At 38.4% G+C, this 18,411-nt stretch overlaps 1 protein-coding gene across 4 annotated transcripts in view; it reads left to right on the top strand.

Annotated features, from left to right (window-relative positions):
- Window positions 1-18,411, top strand: part of USP45 (ubiquitin specific peptidase 45) — an 88,037-nt gene that overhangs the window by 10,912 nt on the left and 58,714 nt on the right. For 3 of the 4 annotated variants that reach the window (XR_003548312.1, XM_006170905.3, XM_027769262.1), the window contains exons 2-5: window positions 707-816; window positions 5,062-5,234; window positions 6,655-6,752; window positions 10,873-10,973. Coding sequence is in view for 3 of the 4 variants with exons in the window: in XM_006170905.3 (XP_006170967.1) it covers window positions 717-816; window positions 5,062-5,234; window positions 6,655-6,752; window positions 10,873-10,973 (472 nt within the window). In the remaining variant the exon portion in view is untranslated. The remainder of the gene's footprint in view (window positions 1-706; window positions 817-5,061; window positions 5,235-6,654; window positions 6,753-10,872; window positions 10,974-18,411) is intronic. The other variant, XM_027769259.1, reaches the window with a different exon arrangement.

Below are 18,411 nucleotides of genomic sequence, written 5' to 3' on the forward strand. Positions count from 1 at the left end.
GATAAAAGAAGCTGCCAGGTCCGGGACTCGAACCGTGGTTGGCCATGTGGGAGTGTCCAGCACCTTAACCACCACGCCACCTGCTGGTCCCAAATACATAATTCTTAAAAAAAAAAAAAAAAAAGTGGGCTCTCTGGCCTGTTCTTATAAAGGAGTAATCTCATTTATAAGGACTCCATCTTTATCCTCTAATTACCTCCCTGAAACTCTACCTACAAGTACCATCAAATTGGTGATTAGATTTCTTTCTTTTTTTAAAAAAATTTTAATTAAATTTTATTTATTATTATTATTATTTTTAATTTGCTGCAGGTTATGCATGCTCACATGGGGGAAGGGGAAGTGAGAAAGTAAGCTGCCAGGTCCAGGACTCAAACCACAGTGAGCCATGTGGGAGTCCAGCACCTTACACTCGCCCATTGGCCCCTGGGTATTAGATTTCAAGACATGAATATTTTTGCGGGGGGGAGGACACACAAATATTTATTCCGCAACAATGTAATTGGTAAAAGCCAAATGGAATACATCATTTGTATATTAATATAATAATGGTTTCTTTGACTTCATCTGATGTTCCCCGTCTCTATTGATTTACTAGCCTAACTAAATGGAAGTCATTTTGATCTTGATATGAATGAAATAAAATATAGAAAATTTTAGTTTTGAAGATTAAAGTGTATTTATTTTTTTCGCTCAATCTTTTCAGTAGATAACAGATGCGGGTGAAAGAGCCAGCTAAAGCTTTTCCTGAGAAAGCCAGAAGAAGTAAAAGGCCTCCAACACCTCATGATGAAGATTCTTCAGACGATATTGCTGGTAAATTGTGACATCTGGCATCCCAAGTAGTCAAGGAAGAGAAATAACAATATGTGTTTTTAATTACTAAATCCATTACTTTTAATTTTCACTGTTTTCTGTGTAAACTTTAGAATCAGTTTATTTAGTTTCAAAAAATCGAATTGTGTTTCTGTAAGAATTTTGTTTAGTTTATAAAATAACTTAGAATTGGCATCTTTTTTTATTTCTTTTTTTGGGGGGTGGGTGTTTACTGTAGGGTGCGTGTGCTTGCCAGAAAGACAGAGACAGAGAGATAGAAAGCAAGAAATCACCCCTGGGGATGGCTATGCCACAATCCCTTCTCCCATTCTCTTCTTGGGATCTTGGGCATGCATGCACATGTGCCCGGCCTGAGTTTAAGTCACTGGGTCCGGGACTCCACCGTGGTTTACTACATGGGAGTCTAGCGACATAGCCTTCACACCAACTGCTGGTCCCCTGTGTCTCTTAGAAGTCTCCAAGCCGTCAAAGGTTTGCAGATGACCCATGGAAGCTGCTGGCCTCAGAACTTGTTTTCTCTTTAGCCTCCTGTGTTAGGTTTTGGCCTCTGAGGATTTTCTTCACTTTCTTGACAATTTAGGTTTCCATTTAAAAGTTGGTTTTAATATATTATTTTCATTTTTAAGTGTTATTAACTTGAGTATGTTTCAAGATAGCTAGTTTGCTGTATTAAGGAAGTCTGAAGTATGGTTGTTTTTTTTTTTTGGAGAGGTTTTTACTGTAGGGCATGTGTGCTCGCCAGAAACACCAAGAGAGACAGAGAGACAGAAAGCAAGAAATCACCCCCAAGGGGGATGGCCATGCCACAATCCCTTCTCCTCCATTCTCCTCCCAGGATCTTGGGCACACATGCACACACGCCTGGTGTGAGTTTAAGCCACCAGGTCCAGGACTCAACCCACTATTGACTACATGGGAGTCCAGCGACATAGCCATTACACCAATTGCTGGTCCCAAGAATTATTCTTATTTAACTTTTTTAAAAAATCTATTTATTTATTTTAATTTGACCAGAGTGGGACAAAGTGAGAGCGAGAACGTGAGAGAGAAAGTGAGAAAGCAATCCACCAGGTCCTGGACTTGTACTGCAGTTGGCCATGTGGAAATCTAGCGCCTTCAACCACCATGCCACCTGCCAGCCTCCTACCTAGCTAGTTTTAGAATATCTGTGTAAGAAAGGGAGGTAGAGCCTTATTAAGACTTAAGCTAAAGGGATCAGCAGATGGTATAATGATTATGTCACTAGACTTCCCCATGGCCAACCACTGTTTGAGTCCTGGACCCGGAGGCTTGAAACTCATGCCTAACTGATTTAAAACCTAACTGATTTAATTTAAGGCCTGGAACTTTTTTATCTTGAGGTCTCATTTGTCTTTGACATCATGAACAATTTCAATTTTAAAAGTCTGAATAGTAGAAACAGAGAATGTTTAAATTGTACCTTAGTCAGATTCCACCCCAGAGATAATATAGAAAGTATGTGGAATGGTTTTCCCTTTAGAATTTTAAAATAAGAAATTCAAACAAAGCAATGGGATTTGGTAAACCATTTCTAGATCTTACATTTGCTGTTCTTTTGTCAGTCTTCTTATGAATAGCCCTTTCTTAATGGTATGATTTCTTATTCAAATGTATGACTTTAGAATTATGCCTTTTTTTTTTTTTTTTTAGTTTTTGCTACAGGGTGTGAGCATTTGGCAGAGAAAGAGGTAGAGAAAGAAAGTGAGAAATCATCTCCTGGGTTAGATGGCTGTGCTGCAATCCCTTCTGTCCCTTTCATCTCCCAGGATTCTGGGCACATGCGTCCAGCTACCGGGCCTAAGACTCAAACCATGGTCGACCATGTGGGAGTCCAATGCCTTAACCACTATGCCACTTGCTCAAGCAAATATTTCTATGTTTTTAAATAATTATTTTATTTAACTGTATTTATTTATTTTAATTTGATCAGAGAGGGACAGAGTGAGAAAGAGAGGGCGAGAGAGAGAAAGTGAGAAAGCAAGCCACCAAGGTCTGGGACTCAAACCACAGTTGGCCATGTGGGCGTCCAGTGCCCTTAACCAGCACGCCACCTACCGGTCCCAATATTTCTATTTTTAAGTCTTTAAGTGGCTTTATTCTTTTCCCAAGAGCACAAATACACTTTCATTTCTCAGAAATACCTGAGCCCTTGGGACCAGCAGTTAGCATAATGACTATGTCGCTGGACTCCCATGTAGTTGACCGCAGTTCGTGTTCCGGACCCGGTGGCTTAAAACTCACGCCAGGCGCAAGATCCCGAGAGGAGAATGGAGGAGAAGGGATTGTGGCATGGCCATGCCCCCTGGGGGGTGATTTCTTGCTTTCTGTCTCCCTGTCTCTCTCTGTCTGTCTGGTGAGCGCACACACCCTATGACAAATACCTGAGCCCTTCCATTTCTCCATCTCTGATAACCCAAATATCACAACTACAATTACTTAACAAAATCAAACAACAAGGTAAGGAAAACAGAAGAAAATAGAGAAGAAAGGATCGTGGTGTGGCCATCCCTCTGTGGGATGATTTCTCACTTTCTATCTCTTTGTCTCTCCAGTGGGCACACATACCCTACACTAAAAATATCTACAAGAAAAAAAATTGCTGAGTTTTGGCTACTTGTCTCCACACATTGTTCACAGTGGGAAGCTGAGAAGCTGTTAAAAAGGATCATTAGGGACCAGACAAAACAATTTATTACTTTGGAATATTCATTAAGGAGAATTCTGAAAATTCTTACTCCTATAAATTTTACTTTTTTTTTTTTTTTTTTTTTTTTTTAGAGAGAGGTTTTTGCTATAGAGCATGAGATTTTTGTGGAGAGACAGAGAGACAGGAGGAAAGAAATTACCCCCTAGGGGAGGATGACCACGCCACAGCTCCTTCTCCTCCATTCTCTTTTTGGCATCTTGGGCATGCACACACTCATGACCAACATGAGTTTTAGGCTACTGGGTCTGGGACTTGAACCACGATTGACTACATGGGAGTCAAATGACATAACCGTTACACCATCTGCTGGTCCCTATATTATACTATTTTTTTCTCTCCTTTCTCTCCCAGATGATGAAAGTAACATCATAGCAAAACTAGTCTATGTGTATCTTAATGGACAGAGAATGCATTCAAAATGCTTGACACAGAGGAGCTGTTTAATAAATATTTAATCTCCTTTATTGATTTATTAAACTTATTTTGGGGCCAACCCATGTCCTGGTGTTTAGGGCAGCTGGATTCCACAAGGTCAACTGCTCAGTTCAATTTTCTGGACCTGATTGTTTAAGAAATATACCAGGTACATGTGAATGCATGCAAAGAATCCTGAAGGAAGGAAAATGAAGAATTAGTGGCATGACCATGCCCCATCAGGCAGGATGGAGGTGCTTTGTCACTTTCTCTTTTTGTCTTTCTCTGGCAGGCATGTGTTCTTTGGCAAATGAAAAAAAAAAAAAGAAAGAAACTTTTAATTAATTAATTAATGATTTCACTGAGAAAAGGAGAGAGAAAGACAAGCACCCTCAAAGGTCTCACATTGCAGCCCTCCTGTCCAGCCTTCCCAGCCAGCCAGGATCACAGGCACATGCGCTTGACATGTACAGATCTGCAACGGGAACCAAACCGATTTCCACATTGCTTTCACCACTGTAAAGTGTTGCATTACTGTTGTACCCCATGGCTGGACCTAAACTTTACGTTTTGAACTAATTCTAGATTCACGATAAGGTACAAAGAAATAAAAAAGAAGTACTATCTTTCACCTATCCTCCCCTGATGTTAATGTCTGGAATTGCTAAGGTGTAATACCCAAACCAGAAAACTGACATTGATACAATCCTTAGCTTATTTAGATTTCACAGATATGTGTGCACCTGTGTCTGTGTGTGTGTGTGCGTGTAGCTCTGTGCAGTTTTATTACACACGTGGCTGTGCATAACCACCAGTCAGGACTCTCCTGTCGCCACCTTGCATGCCACCCATTTACGTCCCCACTCCATCCCCTATCCTTAGCCCCTAGCAACCACTAGCTTGTTTTCCCACTCTGTGATTATGTTGTTTTGTGAATGTTATGAAAATGGACTCGTAGCATATATTCTTTTGAGTTGTTTATTTTTTGAATCTCTGTACTTTTTAATTACCAGCATTTTAATGCTTATTAATGGTAGCATTTTGCTTTAAAAATGACAATGTTCATGTTTTATTTTATCCAGTAGGTTTAACTTGTCAGCATGTAAGTCATGCTGTCAGCGCGAATCATGTGAAGAGAGCAATTGCCGAGAGTCTGTGGTCAGTTTGTTCAGAATGTTTAAAAGAAAGAAGATTCCATGAGGCACAGCCAGTGCTTCCTTCTGATGTTTCATTGTGCCTCAAGTGTGGTTTTCAGGTAAGGAAGTGTCATTTATGTGTGAATTTGTCTTAAACACTTTCCCTAATACTTCCTGTTACTTGATGTATTGGCCACAATGAAACTTAAGATAAATTTATTGTATATTTGCATTGAAAACCTTCAAGAATGAACTTAGAAATGTTTAAGATAAAGTGAAAGAAATGTTATATTCAGAAAGTAATTCAAAAGGGAATCCAACGTACTTGTAGTAGTTCCCATATTTGGAGCTACCTTTACCTTTTGTGTTTACTTAGGAAATTAACTTTTTAGACTCATATTTTTTTCTCTCTCAAAAGGGATTATCCTGCTTTTTTGGGTAAAGTATTGATAATGTATCTTAAAGTTTAAAAGTGGTCAATATCTATAATAAAAGGAATTTCTAACAAAATTAGAAGTATATGCATTAAAAAAAATAAGTGGAATCTTGGGACCAGCAGATGTAATGGTTACATCGCTGGACTCCAGTGTAGTTTACTACTATGGTTCGAGTCCCAGATCTGGTGTCTTAAAACTCATGCTGGGTGCCTTTGAGTGCATGCCTGCCCAAAATCCTGAGAGGACAGTGGAGGATAAGGGATTGCAAGGTGGCCATCCCCTCCGGAGGGGGTGATTTCTCACTGTCTGTCTCTCTGTCTCTGTCTCTCCAGCAAGCACATGCACCCTATAGCAAAAATCTCTATCTCAAAAAAAAAAATTGTTATTTCATATAGAAAGTTGAAAAGTAGGGTCACTTCAGGGTTAGTTAATTCAATGGAAAGAACATTAAAAACAGATTTCTACTGTTTATCTGCTGTGCCATCCTTATAGTTTCAGGATGGCAAAGATGCTTCAGGCATTTTCTATCACACAGTAATCTCCAAAGCTCATGAGAAACAAACAAATAAACAAAAAAATAGCACATCTCTTCCCTGTGTTCCTTTTAAAAATATGTAAAAATTTTCCAGAAATACTCATCAGTCTTGACTTCCCCTCATGTTATATTAACCAGAATTATATCTCATTTCCTTCCTTACGTCATGAAGGAAAGTACTGTGATTGGTCTGTTTCTCAGGGTTGAAGTAGAGGTGTTTTCCAGATTGGGAAATGTGTGCTTGGGGGAGGGGCACTACTGTTTACCAGGATGCTCAGTGTCCCACAGTGTGCAAGACAGACAGTTTTTACATTTTTAAATAATAGGGAAATTAATTGCCCATAATCACTTTAGGGAAATACTATATAACAAAAAGCAAGTTACCACCGCTTGGCAGTAAGTTGAATTTAATGAGAATCTACATTGCTTTCTGAAACTTTTACTTTCTGCTTGAAATTAAAACCAAAATAAAACTTATTTTTTTTTAGTTTGAGTATGATTTAAATTTTGAGTTATTTAAACCAATTTATATGTAAATCATACAAATAACATTCTGTTCTTCTTAAGGGATGTGGTAAAAACTCAGAAAACCAGCATTCATTGAAGCACTTTGAGAGTTCCAGAACCCACTGTATTATAATTAACCTGAGCACATGGATTATCTGGTAAGCTTAATTTTGATAGTACTGTGTCCATTACCAAAAAACAAAAACAAAATAATCCTCCAGCCAAACACAAAGCAGCTTTTTCTTTAAACTTTCTAAGGTAAGTTATTTTAAAATGTTATACCAATTCGGGACCAGCAGTTAGCGTAATGGCTATGTCACTGGACTCCCACGTAGTCGACTGTGGTTCGCTTCCCGGACCCGGTGGCTTAAAACTCATGCTGGGCGCGTGTGCGTGCATGCCCAAGATCCAGAGAGGAGAATGGAGAAGAAGGGATTGCGGCGTGGCCATCCCCCCTGGGGGGTGGTTTCTCGCTTTCTGTCTCTCTGTCTCTCTCTGTCTTTCTGGCGAGCGCACATGCCCTATAGCGAAAACCTCTCCAAAAATAAAAGAAAAAAAAATGTTATACCAACTTTGTATTTTTTTTAGCCTGCATGCAAACTATGAGACAATTTAGGAAAATTAATATTACCCATAAATTTAAAATTTAAATTAGAAAAAATTTAGTTATCCCTCTACTTTTCTCTAGCACTCTCTTTTGCATCATAAGGAAAAAGTCATTCTTTCTAGCTAAATTTTCATAATGAACTTGCTAATACAGAATTCGAGAGCTTTAGAGGAGGAAGGTGCTTCAAGCAGGCAACTGGTTTGGTGATTCTCAGTAGGTTAGAAGAGAAAACCTGGGCTTAAGTAGTCTGCAGAAACTTTTCAGGTGATTCTGCTACTTAACCCTGACTGAGAACCAAGTCCAGTTCTCTTCTTTTATGGTAAGGAAATAGTATCATTTACTTTTTTTGTGGTGATGAAGTAAAAATTCAGACATTAAGACAAGTTTATTGATTCTCTAGTTTCTTACCAGCATAGCACAACAGTGATGTAAGTGAATGTGGTATTGAAATGTTTTCTCTGTATTTTACAATTCTTTTCAAACTATAATTTGCAGAGTCCCAGGGTTACTTGAATGAATTTTCAGGATGCTTCAAGTTTTCTTTTTCTTTTTTTTCTTTCCTTTTTTTTTTTTTAACTTTACTCTCTTATATCAGAGGACAGAGATTGGAAGAGAGTGAGAAAACACTTTCCAATGGGACGTCACCATGCTGTCATCCCTCCTCCTCTATTTCTTCATCCTGTCTGGATTTTAAGCATGGATGAACTGAGTGAATACTCAGCATGTATTTCAATCTATGTTTTCAAGCCCCTGGGCCAGAATTCAAACTGTGCGTGGCCCTGTGGGCTCTGGTTCCCTTAACTACTAGGCCATGGGGCTGGCCCCCGATTTTCTTTAAGACAAAAATATTTTCACAGGGTTAAAAAATTAATATAGGGGCCAGCAATTAGTGTAATGGCTATGTCGCTGGACTCTCATGTAGTCAACCGCGGTTCGAGTCCCGGACCCAGTGGCTTAAAACTCACGCCGGGTGCATGTGCGTGCGTGCCCAAGATCCCGAGAGGAGAGTAGAGGAGAGGGGATTGCAGCGTGGACATCCCCTCTGGGGGGGTGATTTCTTGTTTTCTGTCTCTCTGTCTCTGTCTGGCGAACGCATGCACCCTATGGCAAAAACCTCTCAAAAAAATTAATATAGAGATATCCCATAAGAAAAATGATTGTCTCATAATTTAATATAGTCACCGGGGCTGAATGTTTGCAGCATTTGTGTTTTTGTCGTTGTTGGCCTCAAGCAGTAGTACTGAAGAGAATAAGGGAAGAAGAGAGCGAACTTAAGATGTTAAGTGAGGCACTGGAGCCAAGAGAGAGGAGGAGGGTGTCACAGTGTGGCAGCTCAATAAAGATTTCACGGTAGTGGTCTCAAACTGTGGGTACATCTGAAATACTGAGAAGACTTGATAAGATGGATTGCTTCATCCCAGGCCTAGAGGTTCCGATTTAGCAGGTCTGGGGTAGGGCCTGAGAATTTGCATGTCTAACTGGTTTCCACATGTTGCCAGTGCTGTGACCTGGAGACCACAATTAGAGAATCACTGAAATAGAAAAAAGTGAAAGAAGAATTGAGTGACACTGTAGAATAGGCTCATTTCAAGTGAATCTGTTGTACCTCTTAGGACCCTAATTATGGTATGAATGGAGATTTATAGGATTAAAAATATGATGAATTTGTTGAGTTTCATGAGTAGAGACAGAGAGGCAAAAAGCGAGAAATCGCCCCCCCCCCCAAGGGGGATGGCCACGCCACAATTCCTTCTCCTCCATTCTCCTCTCAGGATCTTGGGCACGCATGTACACGTGCCTGGTGTGAGTTTAAGCCACTGGGTCCAGGACTCGAATAGTGACTGACTACAGAGTTCAGCGACATAGCCATTATGCCAACTGCTGGTCCCAAGGCTGGTATGTCTAATTATATTGTTTATTAAGAAGAAACATCTTGGTACTGTATGTAATAATGAGTAAACTTGACGATAGTTTTCTGAAATGGAATATGCTTTTGAAAAATCTCTTCTGAACCTCCTCTAAATAAGCCCCCAACAAGGTAAAACAGCTATCTCTTTTTATTCTTTCCCTTTTCTATAATTGGCACTTAGCAGTTAAACTAGAGACCTGGCAGTTATTCTTTTTCTCTTATTTATTTATAAGAGAGTTTTGCTACAGGGTATGTGCACTCTCCAGAGAGACAGAGACAGAAGGCAGAAATCACCTCTGGGGAGATGGCCATGCTGCAATCCCTTCTCCTCCCATCTCCTCTTGGGATTTTGGGCCCACACACATACACCTGTTGTGAGTTTTAACCTGCGGGGTCTGAGACTTGAACTGTGGTCGACTACATGAGGGTTCAGTGATATAACCATTATGCTATCTGCTGGTCCCTATCTTATTTTTAGCTTTTTTTTTTTATTTTTAAAGAGATATTTTTTCTATAGGGCACGTATGCTCGTTGGAAGAACAGAGAGAGACAGAGACAGAAAGGAGAAATCACATCCCTCCCCCAGGGTGGATGGCCACACTGCAATCCCTTCTCCTCTACTCTCCTCTCAGGATTTTGGGCATGTATACACATGCACCCTATGTGAATTTTAAGCCTCCAGGTCCAGGACTTGAACCGTGGTCAAGTACGTGGGTATCCAGTGATATAACCATTACACCATCTGCTGGTCCCTATTTTTTTAAAGCTTTTTAACAAAAGTAGACAAAAGGGTATAATGAATTTTTCTGTACCCATCACCTGGTTTTAAACATAATTAACTTAGAGTGAATGTCATTTTATCTAGACTAGGGTTTCTGCACTGTTGGCATTTGGGCTGTTAATTCTTGGCCGAGTGATAGTTCTTTGTTATGTCATTCTCTACATTACAAGACCTTTAGCAGCATCTCTGGCCTCTTACCACCTGATGCCAGTAGCAGCCATGAGACAACCAAGAATGTTCTCAAACATTGCCAAATGTCTTCTGGGGGTCAGGATTGTTTTTGGCTGAGAATCATTGATATAACTTCACCTGCTTCTCACCTCCCATAACAGTTATTTTGACATTTCTCTCTTCCTCATCTTTTATGTTTAATTCATTGCTTTTTCTGCCTGAAATATATGTGTAATAAATATGTCCACTTTTCTATAGATCCACTACTCCAGATCAGCTACTATGCTGATCTATTTCTAGTTCTTATGTCTCCCAAACTAGTTTATCACATTACTCAGAGTGATATTTTAAAAATATAAATGGGAGGAGCTGGCAGTGATGTGGTAGTTAAGGGCGCTAGACTCCCACATGGCCGACCATGGTTCAAGTCCTGGACCTGGCAGCTTGCTTTCTCATTTTTCCTCTCTCTCTTTTTCTCTCTTACTCTGTCTTCTTTAGTCAAATTAAAATAGATAAATAAATAAATAAAGGTAAATAAAATAATTATTTAAAAAATACAAATTGGATCACATCACTGCCCCACTTAAAACCACCCTCATGGCATTCCATTAAACTTAAGATAAACTGCCATGTTCCTTGGTACTATAAGGCTCTGTATGAACTGTCCCCTCTTCTTTCTCTAGACTATCTAGTGCCTTCTACATTGTATTCTCATGTAATTTAAAGACAAGGGTGGTTAACACTAATGTCATTGCCCAGTGTGCAAAGTTATTGAAGGTGCTTTTGTAATATTTAATTACATTTTTGCAGGTGTTATGAGTGTGATGAAAAATTATCAACACATCGTAATAAGAAGGTTTTGGCTCAAATAGTTGATTTTCTCCAGAAACACGTTTCTAAAACACAAACAAGTAAGTAAAGCAATTGCTAAAGAAATTTGTAAAATAGCTTTTTCATACTTCATATGAAAGTTTATAAATTCATAATGAGTACCTTAGATTTTATTGTGACAGCCAGTCTTTAATTCGAGTAGTTTAAGATATTATGAATGTCACACATTAGGAGACAATCTTGTGATGTTGTCATATTTTTGCATAACCAATAGGAGACAATGAAGTGTATAATAGCTAGATTATGGGCTTTTAAGTCAGACATCTCTAAGTTTGAATTTAGCCTTTCCCACTTAGTGGTGGTTACTTTTTTGTTTCTTAACTAAAGATGATCATTTTATCTTGTGGGGCTGTTGTGAGGCTTAGAAATAATATTCTCTGAAGATTTAGAAAACAGGGCATGTAAAAATACTTGTTTAGTGCTTAGCACATATTTATGAAATGATCACTGTTATTATTTGTTACATAATTACAGTGAAGTTTTTTTTTTGGGGGGGAGAGGTGTTTTTGCTATAGGGCGCGTGCACTCGCCAGACAGACAGAGAGAGACAGAGAGACAGAAAGCGAGAAATCACCCCCCGGGGGGATGGTCATGCCGCAATCCCTTCTCCTCCATTCTCCTCTCGGGATCTTGGGCACGCACGCACACACGCCCGGCGTGAGTTTAAGTCACCGGGTCCGGGACTCAAACCGTGGTCAACTATGTGGGAGTCCAGCGACATAGCCATTACACTAACTGCTGATCCCTACAGTGAAGTTTTGACATTTACCACCTGGAGTTAGATCAAACTCAATAGACTGAACTCAGTTGCCCACAGGACTGCCTTCACTTCAGACACCCTCAATAAACTCAAAGTTTCCCAGCCCATTACATTTCTGAGCTACTGGCTACAAATTTTGTAGTTTGACAATTTTCTAGATGATTTAGAGAACTCAGGAAAGTGCATTATAGCAAAAAAAAAAAAAACAAAAAAAAAAGATAGAAATCAGGGCCAGTCAAAAGAAGAGATCCATAGAACAAGGTCTGGGAGGGTCCCAAACATGAAGCCTTGGGTTTTTTCTTTTGTTTGTTTTGTTTTGTTTTTGGCTACAGGGTGCTCATGCTCACTGGAGAGAGACCCATAGAGAATATGGGTGAGAAAGTGGAAAAGCATCCTTAAATGGGGATGGCCATGCCACAATCCTTTCTCCTCTACTCTCCTCTCGTGATTTTGTGCCCAGCATGTTTTTCAAGTTGCCAGGTCTGGGACTAGAACCACATAGTTGGCTATGTGGGACGGTGCGGCCTTAACCTAGAACCACCGAGTTGGCCATGTGGGATGGAGTGGACTTAACCACTATGGCACCAACTGACCTGAATGAAGCTTCTCCCTCACAGGGAGTGAGGATGCCTATTCTGCACCCTCCTGTCCTATATGGATAGTAACAATACATATGGTATTGTTAACCAGGGCATCTTACCAGAGCATTGGTGTCTAGTTTTTATTGGGGTTTCACTACATAGACATGATTGATTGAATCATTAGCCACATCAATTTAGGTCAATCTCCAGTACCCCAACCCTTAATCACATAGTTTTTCTGGCATGACTGGTATCCATCTTGAGTCATTTCTTGTTTAGGACCCCACTATGAATCACTTTAACATTAAACCATCAAGTGTAGTCTGAGGGACACATGGTGAATAAATGCCACTCCTGTCACTTTGGGAATTCTGAGGAGTTAGAGTACTACCCTGGAACCTGGGACAAAGGCAAGCCAAAATTCTTTACTTTACAACAATAAATGTATTACATATTTCTCAAATTATATACTTTGTTAATGTTTTAGTTGTTTTTACATTGGTAACAGAGTTACCTGAGACTGAGTTTATGAGAATAGAGATTTATTTTGACTCACATTTCTGATGGCTGCAATGTCCAAATACATCACCAAAAAAGGAAAGGCAGAATTTTCTTTTTTCAAAAGAATTATTTTATTTAACCTTGTTTATTTATTTTAATAAGATCAGAGAGGGACAGAGTATGTGTGTGTAAGAGAGAAAGAGAGAGAGAAAGTGAGAAAGCAAGCCACTAAGTCTAGGACTTGAACTGCTGTTGGACTCAAACCATGGTCAGCCATGTGAGAAGGGATTGTGGTGTGGCCATCCCCCTTGGGGGGTGATTTCTCGCTTTCTGTCTCTCTGTCTCTCTCTGTCTGTCTGGTGAGTGCACACGCCCTATAGCAAAAACCTCTTAAAAAAAAAAAAAAAAAGAAAGAAACCATTGTTTTGGACTAAACTCCTGTTCTAGGGCCAAACAGACCAGACCAAACTGAAGTCGCTCGTGCTAAAATGTCTCATCATTGAACTGAAACTTTAAGGACAAAATAGATCCCAAGTTAGATCAGTTTTTCTCAAAAACAGGATTCCAGCTACCTCAATCAGCACCACAAGAAAACAAAATGTATGACATCTGTGGCTTTCTTAGGAATGTATCTGAAATAGTTCAAAAGAAAAATTTAAAAAGAAACTAAAAAGTTACATAGAAGTATAATTGCCAGCTGTATTTTCTATAGCCCACAGTTGTTTTCAATAGCTGTCATCCTCTCTCTTCTTTTAAAGAATTATATATTTAATCTTATTTATTCATTTATTCATTTATTCTAATTTTACCAGGGAGAGAGAGACACATGGTGGTGAGAGGAGTAAGAAAGCAAGCCACCAGATTCGGGACTCGAACTGTGGTCACCCATATGGGAGTGTCCAGCACCTTAACCACCACACGACCTGCTGTCCTGCTATCTGTCATCTAATGAGATAGTAATGATGAAGAAAGTAGAGAAACTAGAGATGATAGACTTAGATTTATGGCATTCTTACTCTGTTCCAAACACACTAGTCATAGTTCCAGTGTTGCTGTGGAAGAACCCAGAAAATGTGGTGAAAGACATTTAATACTTCAGAAACTGGTTTTAATGCTGCCCTTAGAAAATTACCTAGTAAATTTGCTTGTTGACCATAAGAAGAAGATACGCAGGGATATGATACCGAAGGTGATGAAAGTACAAATTATTATTATTATTATTATTTTTTACTTTAGAGGTTCCTTGAGGTTAAGAACAAAGCCAATCTGATTACTGCTTTGTGTTATAGTCTTGAATATTTATTACAAAAAGGGTGCTAGGAATAAAGCATGGACTAGAAAGGACACAGACTTGGAGTCAGGGCAGTCTGGCATTTAGAGCTGACTTCTCTGTGATCACTGCTTGTGACGGTGGGCAAATTACAGCTTTATCTGAGCCTCAATTTTCTTTAGCATTTTCTTGTCTTTCTTGTGATGCTCAATGGAATAGAGATGGATGACAGTTTCTATCTGTAAGAGGCTTAAGATCTGAAAGAAAGCATGAAATTTTTTTAGATTTACTTTTACTAATTTTATTTTTTAATTTGACCAGAGAGAGACAGGGAGAAAGCTAGAAAGCAAGCAAGCCACCAGGTCTGGGACTTGAACCTTAGTCACTTATGTGCTAGCTACCAGTACCTGCTAGCTCCAATAAGGTTTCTATTTTAAGTGAGGTTCAAAGTCCTTCAAATATTCAAAGAGGGATGTAACATTCAGTTGAAGGGAACTGAAAAGGAATTATTGATGAACTTGTTTTCAAGCTGACTCTTACAGGATAAACTTTGGGCAGGTGAAGATAAGAGAAGAAATCATGTCAGGTGGTGGGAAGCACAGATTTAAGTCTTAACTGTGTTTAAGGACCCATGAGTAGCACTGGAATGGTGGGAAACAGTCTTGAGGTAGTTTGAGGGTGGGTAGAGCTTTCAAAATTAGGGACCTAGTTCTGAGGTTTATGTTTTCCAGAAGACCTAGGGCAAAATGTCATTGTCTTTGTGGGTCAAGCTACAGGATCTCACAGGCAAGTTTGATGTAAAATAAGATCCCTTGGAATTCTAGCAGTAAATGTTTGGGGAAAAGTAATCGGCTATACTCTTTCTTGTGCAAAGCTTCAATATTTTTTTCATAATCTATTAATACTTTGAAAATCAGATATGAAAGTTGTTATTGAAATTTGTAAGAAAGCTGGGCATGATTTTGGAGTTTTTTAAAATGGTAATTGTGAAAACTATAAAATTGTAAAAATGACTGCATATGATAATTCAAAAGGAATATTAACCGGTATATAATGTGTTTACATAGGAGGTTAAGAATGATTTTTAAAGATTACTTTTACAGTTTTGCAAGTAGGTAAAAATAACTGTACCTATACCTTAGACACATTTTCAAGTTATTCAATGCCTGGACTAATTTCATTTTCAATACATCTGATATGGTTTATCCAGAGAATCTAGTCCCATTCTACCTCTTAAAAACAACTAACTCAGTGAATTTTATAATTTTGGTCTCAGTTTTGAACAATTAATGAGACCTTAAAGAACTTTGGTTATATAGGTTATATCTATCAAGATTTATCTGATTAGAAATTAAGACACAAACTTAAATATTCACTGAAAATTAGTAATTACCTGACATTAGCACAAATAATCATATTTTTAGGAAGGATAAATAAAAAAAAAACCTTATATTTAGTGAAGTTTAATTGAGCAAATCTTAACATGATTCAAATAGGACAGCAAAACACAAAATTTTATGAGTGGCATTGTTTTACATGTTTATAAATATGTTTAATGTCTGGCTTAGTAGAGAACAGCTGGATTCTCATGTGTGCTTCTGTGTTCAATCTTTTATGTTATCCTGTAAGCCACTGGAAAACTGCACCATATTTTGATTGAATGAAAGTTAAAAAAAAACTATTAACACCTTTGGCTTATGAAAATACTTTTGACCTTAAGGACCATGGAAAAGAATGTCTTCAGATCCAGTTTGAGAACTGCATGCACATTTCTGTCTTTATATTTTTCATCTTCAGTCTTATTTATTAAGGTTCAGGTCAAATCCTACTTCTAGGATGATTTCCCAGTCTTTATCTCTTCCTTGGCCCTCAGTGTCCACACAGCACACTTATTTGCTCATTTAGTCTTAATATGCTTGAGTTTTACCTTGTGCCAGGTGCTATACTAGATACTGGAGATGTAATAGTGAATGAGACAGATCTGTTTCCCAGCTCTGGTCATTACTCATATTTTTGGTCTAGTGAAGGATGTAGATAAATCATGTTTATATATGTGTGTGTGTGTATATATATATATATATATATATATATACACATATATATATATAAATTATTTTATTTAACTTTAATTTGTCCAGAGAAGGACAGAGCAAGAGAGGGAAAGTGAGAAAGCAAGCCACCAGGTCTGGGACTTGAACCACAGTCGGCCATGTGGGAGTCCAGCCTTAACCACTATGCCACCTGCCAGCCCTGATAAATCATATTTTTAAGTAGTGCTATTATAGAGCAAGTACCAGGGACTGTGAGAACATTTGGAATAGTATTTAACCTATATTGGAGATGCCAGAAATTTTTTATTTAGAAGAATAGTCTTCTAAACAAAGAACCAAAGGATATCTAGATATTTTCTAGGCAAAAGGGGAAGGGATAAATGTGTGTTACAGGTAGAGGAAATAGGTTATTGATGAGGGAACTTGATAGGTTCAGGGAATTCCGTAGACCTGGAGAGTTGGGTCTTGTGTTGGGGGATAGTGAGAAGTGAGACTCAAGACGGTAGTAGGAACAGATAGTTAAGGGCCTTGAGAGCATAGTTTGTCCTTAGGGTGGTGAGGAACCATCATTAGACTTTGAGCAGAGAAGTGGATGTTTAGTTTTGTTTTTTAGACAGATCACTTGACTTGTAGTATGGAGCAGATAGGCATGCTTTCATATATCTGTACTTATGAAAATGTAAATTTATCATATGACTAAATAAAGGTTTCTTAGGCAAATAGTTAACTGGGAGCTAGAAGTTTTTGAGAATGAACAGGTAAAAATTATTTCTTTGGTTCCAAGGTAGGAGAATTGTGGGGCAGTAAATTTTACCTTTTTACTCACTCTGTAAAGATTAAAGTTCTTTTCAGCTGTAGAAATGGGCAAATTACATTAATACTACATGACTGGTTTAGGTAATTGCATTAAGCAGTTGAGACGAACCCCAGTGCAGGTTCCCAGAAGAATGCTTACAGCTGTGTAGAGTCACATCTGATGTCGGGATTTGCTTAAAACAAAACTCCCTTCACCACCACCTCGACCCCCTACATATGATGAAAGGTTATGTATAATACAAAACTGAAAAGGGCAAATAAACATTCATGTGAGATCCACCCAGAAATATGTACTATTAATAATTAGACTAAAAAACTTTGAAGATTGTCAAAAAATTATCAGTGCCTGGGGATGGAAGGAGGCATGAACAGGCAAAGCACTGAGGATTTTTCAGGGCAGTGAAACTATTCTGTGTACTATTATGTTATAACGGTGGATGCATGTCATTATGCATTTGTTCAAATCCATGGATATACACTAAGGATGATCTCTAATGGAAGCTACGGACTTTGGGTGATAATGATGTGTCAATGTAGGTTCATCAGTTATAACAAATGAACCATTCCTGTGGGGGATGTTGATAATGGGGAAGGCTGTGTGTGGGGGGAGGGCATATCTAGAAAATCTCTAATTTCTGCTCAGTTTTACTGTGAACCTAAAACCTGCTCTAAAGTATTTTAAACAGTAGGACAGTGTTCTCCAAAAAGCTCATGAAATTTGGCACCTTGATAGTTTGTAAATGACATCAAATTATTCTACAAATACAGAATATAAGAGTTTTTGGTGAAATAGTATTGTTGAATATTGGTTTGCTTGCCAATACCTAGACAGATTAACAATCTCATATTCTTTTCTAAACAAATAAATTTGACCCATAACTTTAATACTGGTAGGATATCATTATTAACAACATTAAAGAGAACATAGTCTGTTCAATTTATTATGCTTATGCTCCTGATATACAGAAGGCATGAGTATGTTCACTTTTTTGTTTTTATAAAATATAAGTTTAAAAAATTTTTATTTAACTTTATTTATTTTGATTTGACCAGAGAGGGACAGAGAGAGAGAGAGAGAGAGAGAGAGAGAGAGAGGGAAAGTGAGAAAACAAGCCTCCAGGTCCAGAACTCAAACTATAATCAGCCATGTGGGAGTCCAGCGCCCTTAACCACCACACCACCTGATGGCTCCATTTTTTTTTGCTTGTTTGTTTGTTTTGAAAGATATTTTTGCTATAGGGCGTGTGCACTTGTTGGAGAGACAAAGATAGAAAGCGCAAAATCACCCCTTGGGGGGATGGCCATGTTGCAATTCCTTCTCCTTCATTCTCCTCCATGTACATGCTCCCGGGTCTGGGACTTGAACCACAGTCAACTATGTGGGAGTCCAGTGACGTAACCATTATGCCATCTACTGGTTCTAAGTATAATTTTTTTAATTAACATGAATTTATTTTATTATTATTCATACATTAAATC

The sequence above is a fragment of the Tupaia chinensis genome, unplaced genomic scaffold, assembly GCF_000334495.1.
Source record: "Tupaia chinensis unplaced genomic scaffold, TupChi_1.0 Scaffold149168_1, whole genome shotgun sequence".
NCBI lineage: Eukaryota > Metazoa > Chordata > Mammalia > Scandentia > Tupaiidae > Tupaia > Tupaia belangeri.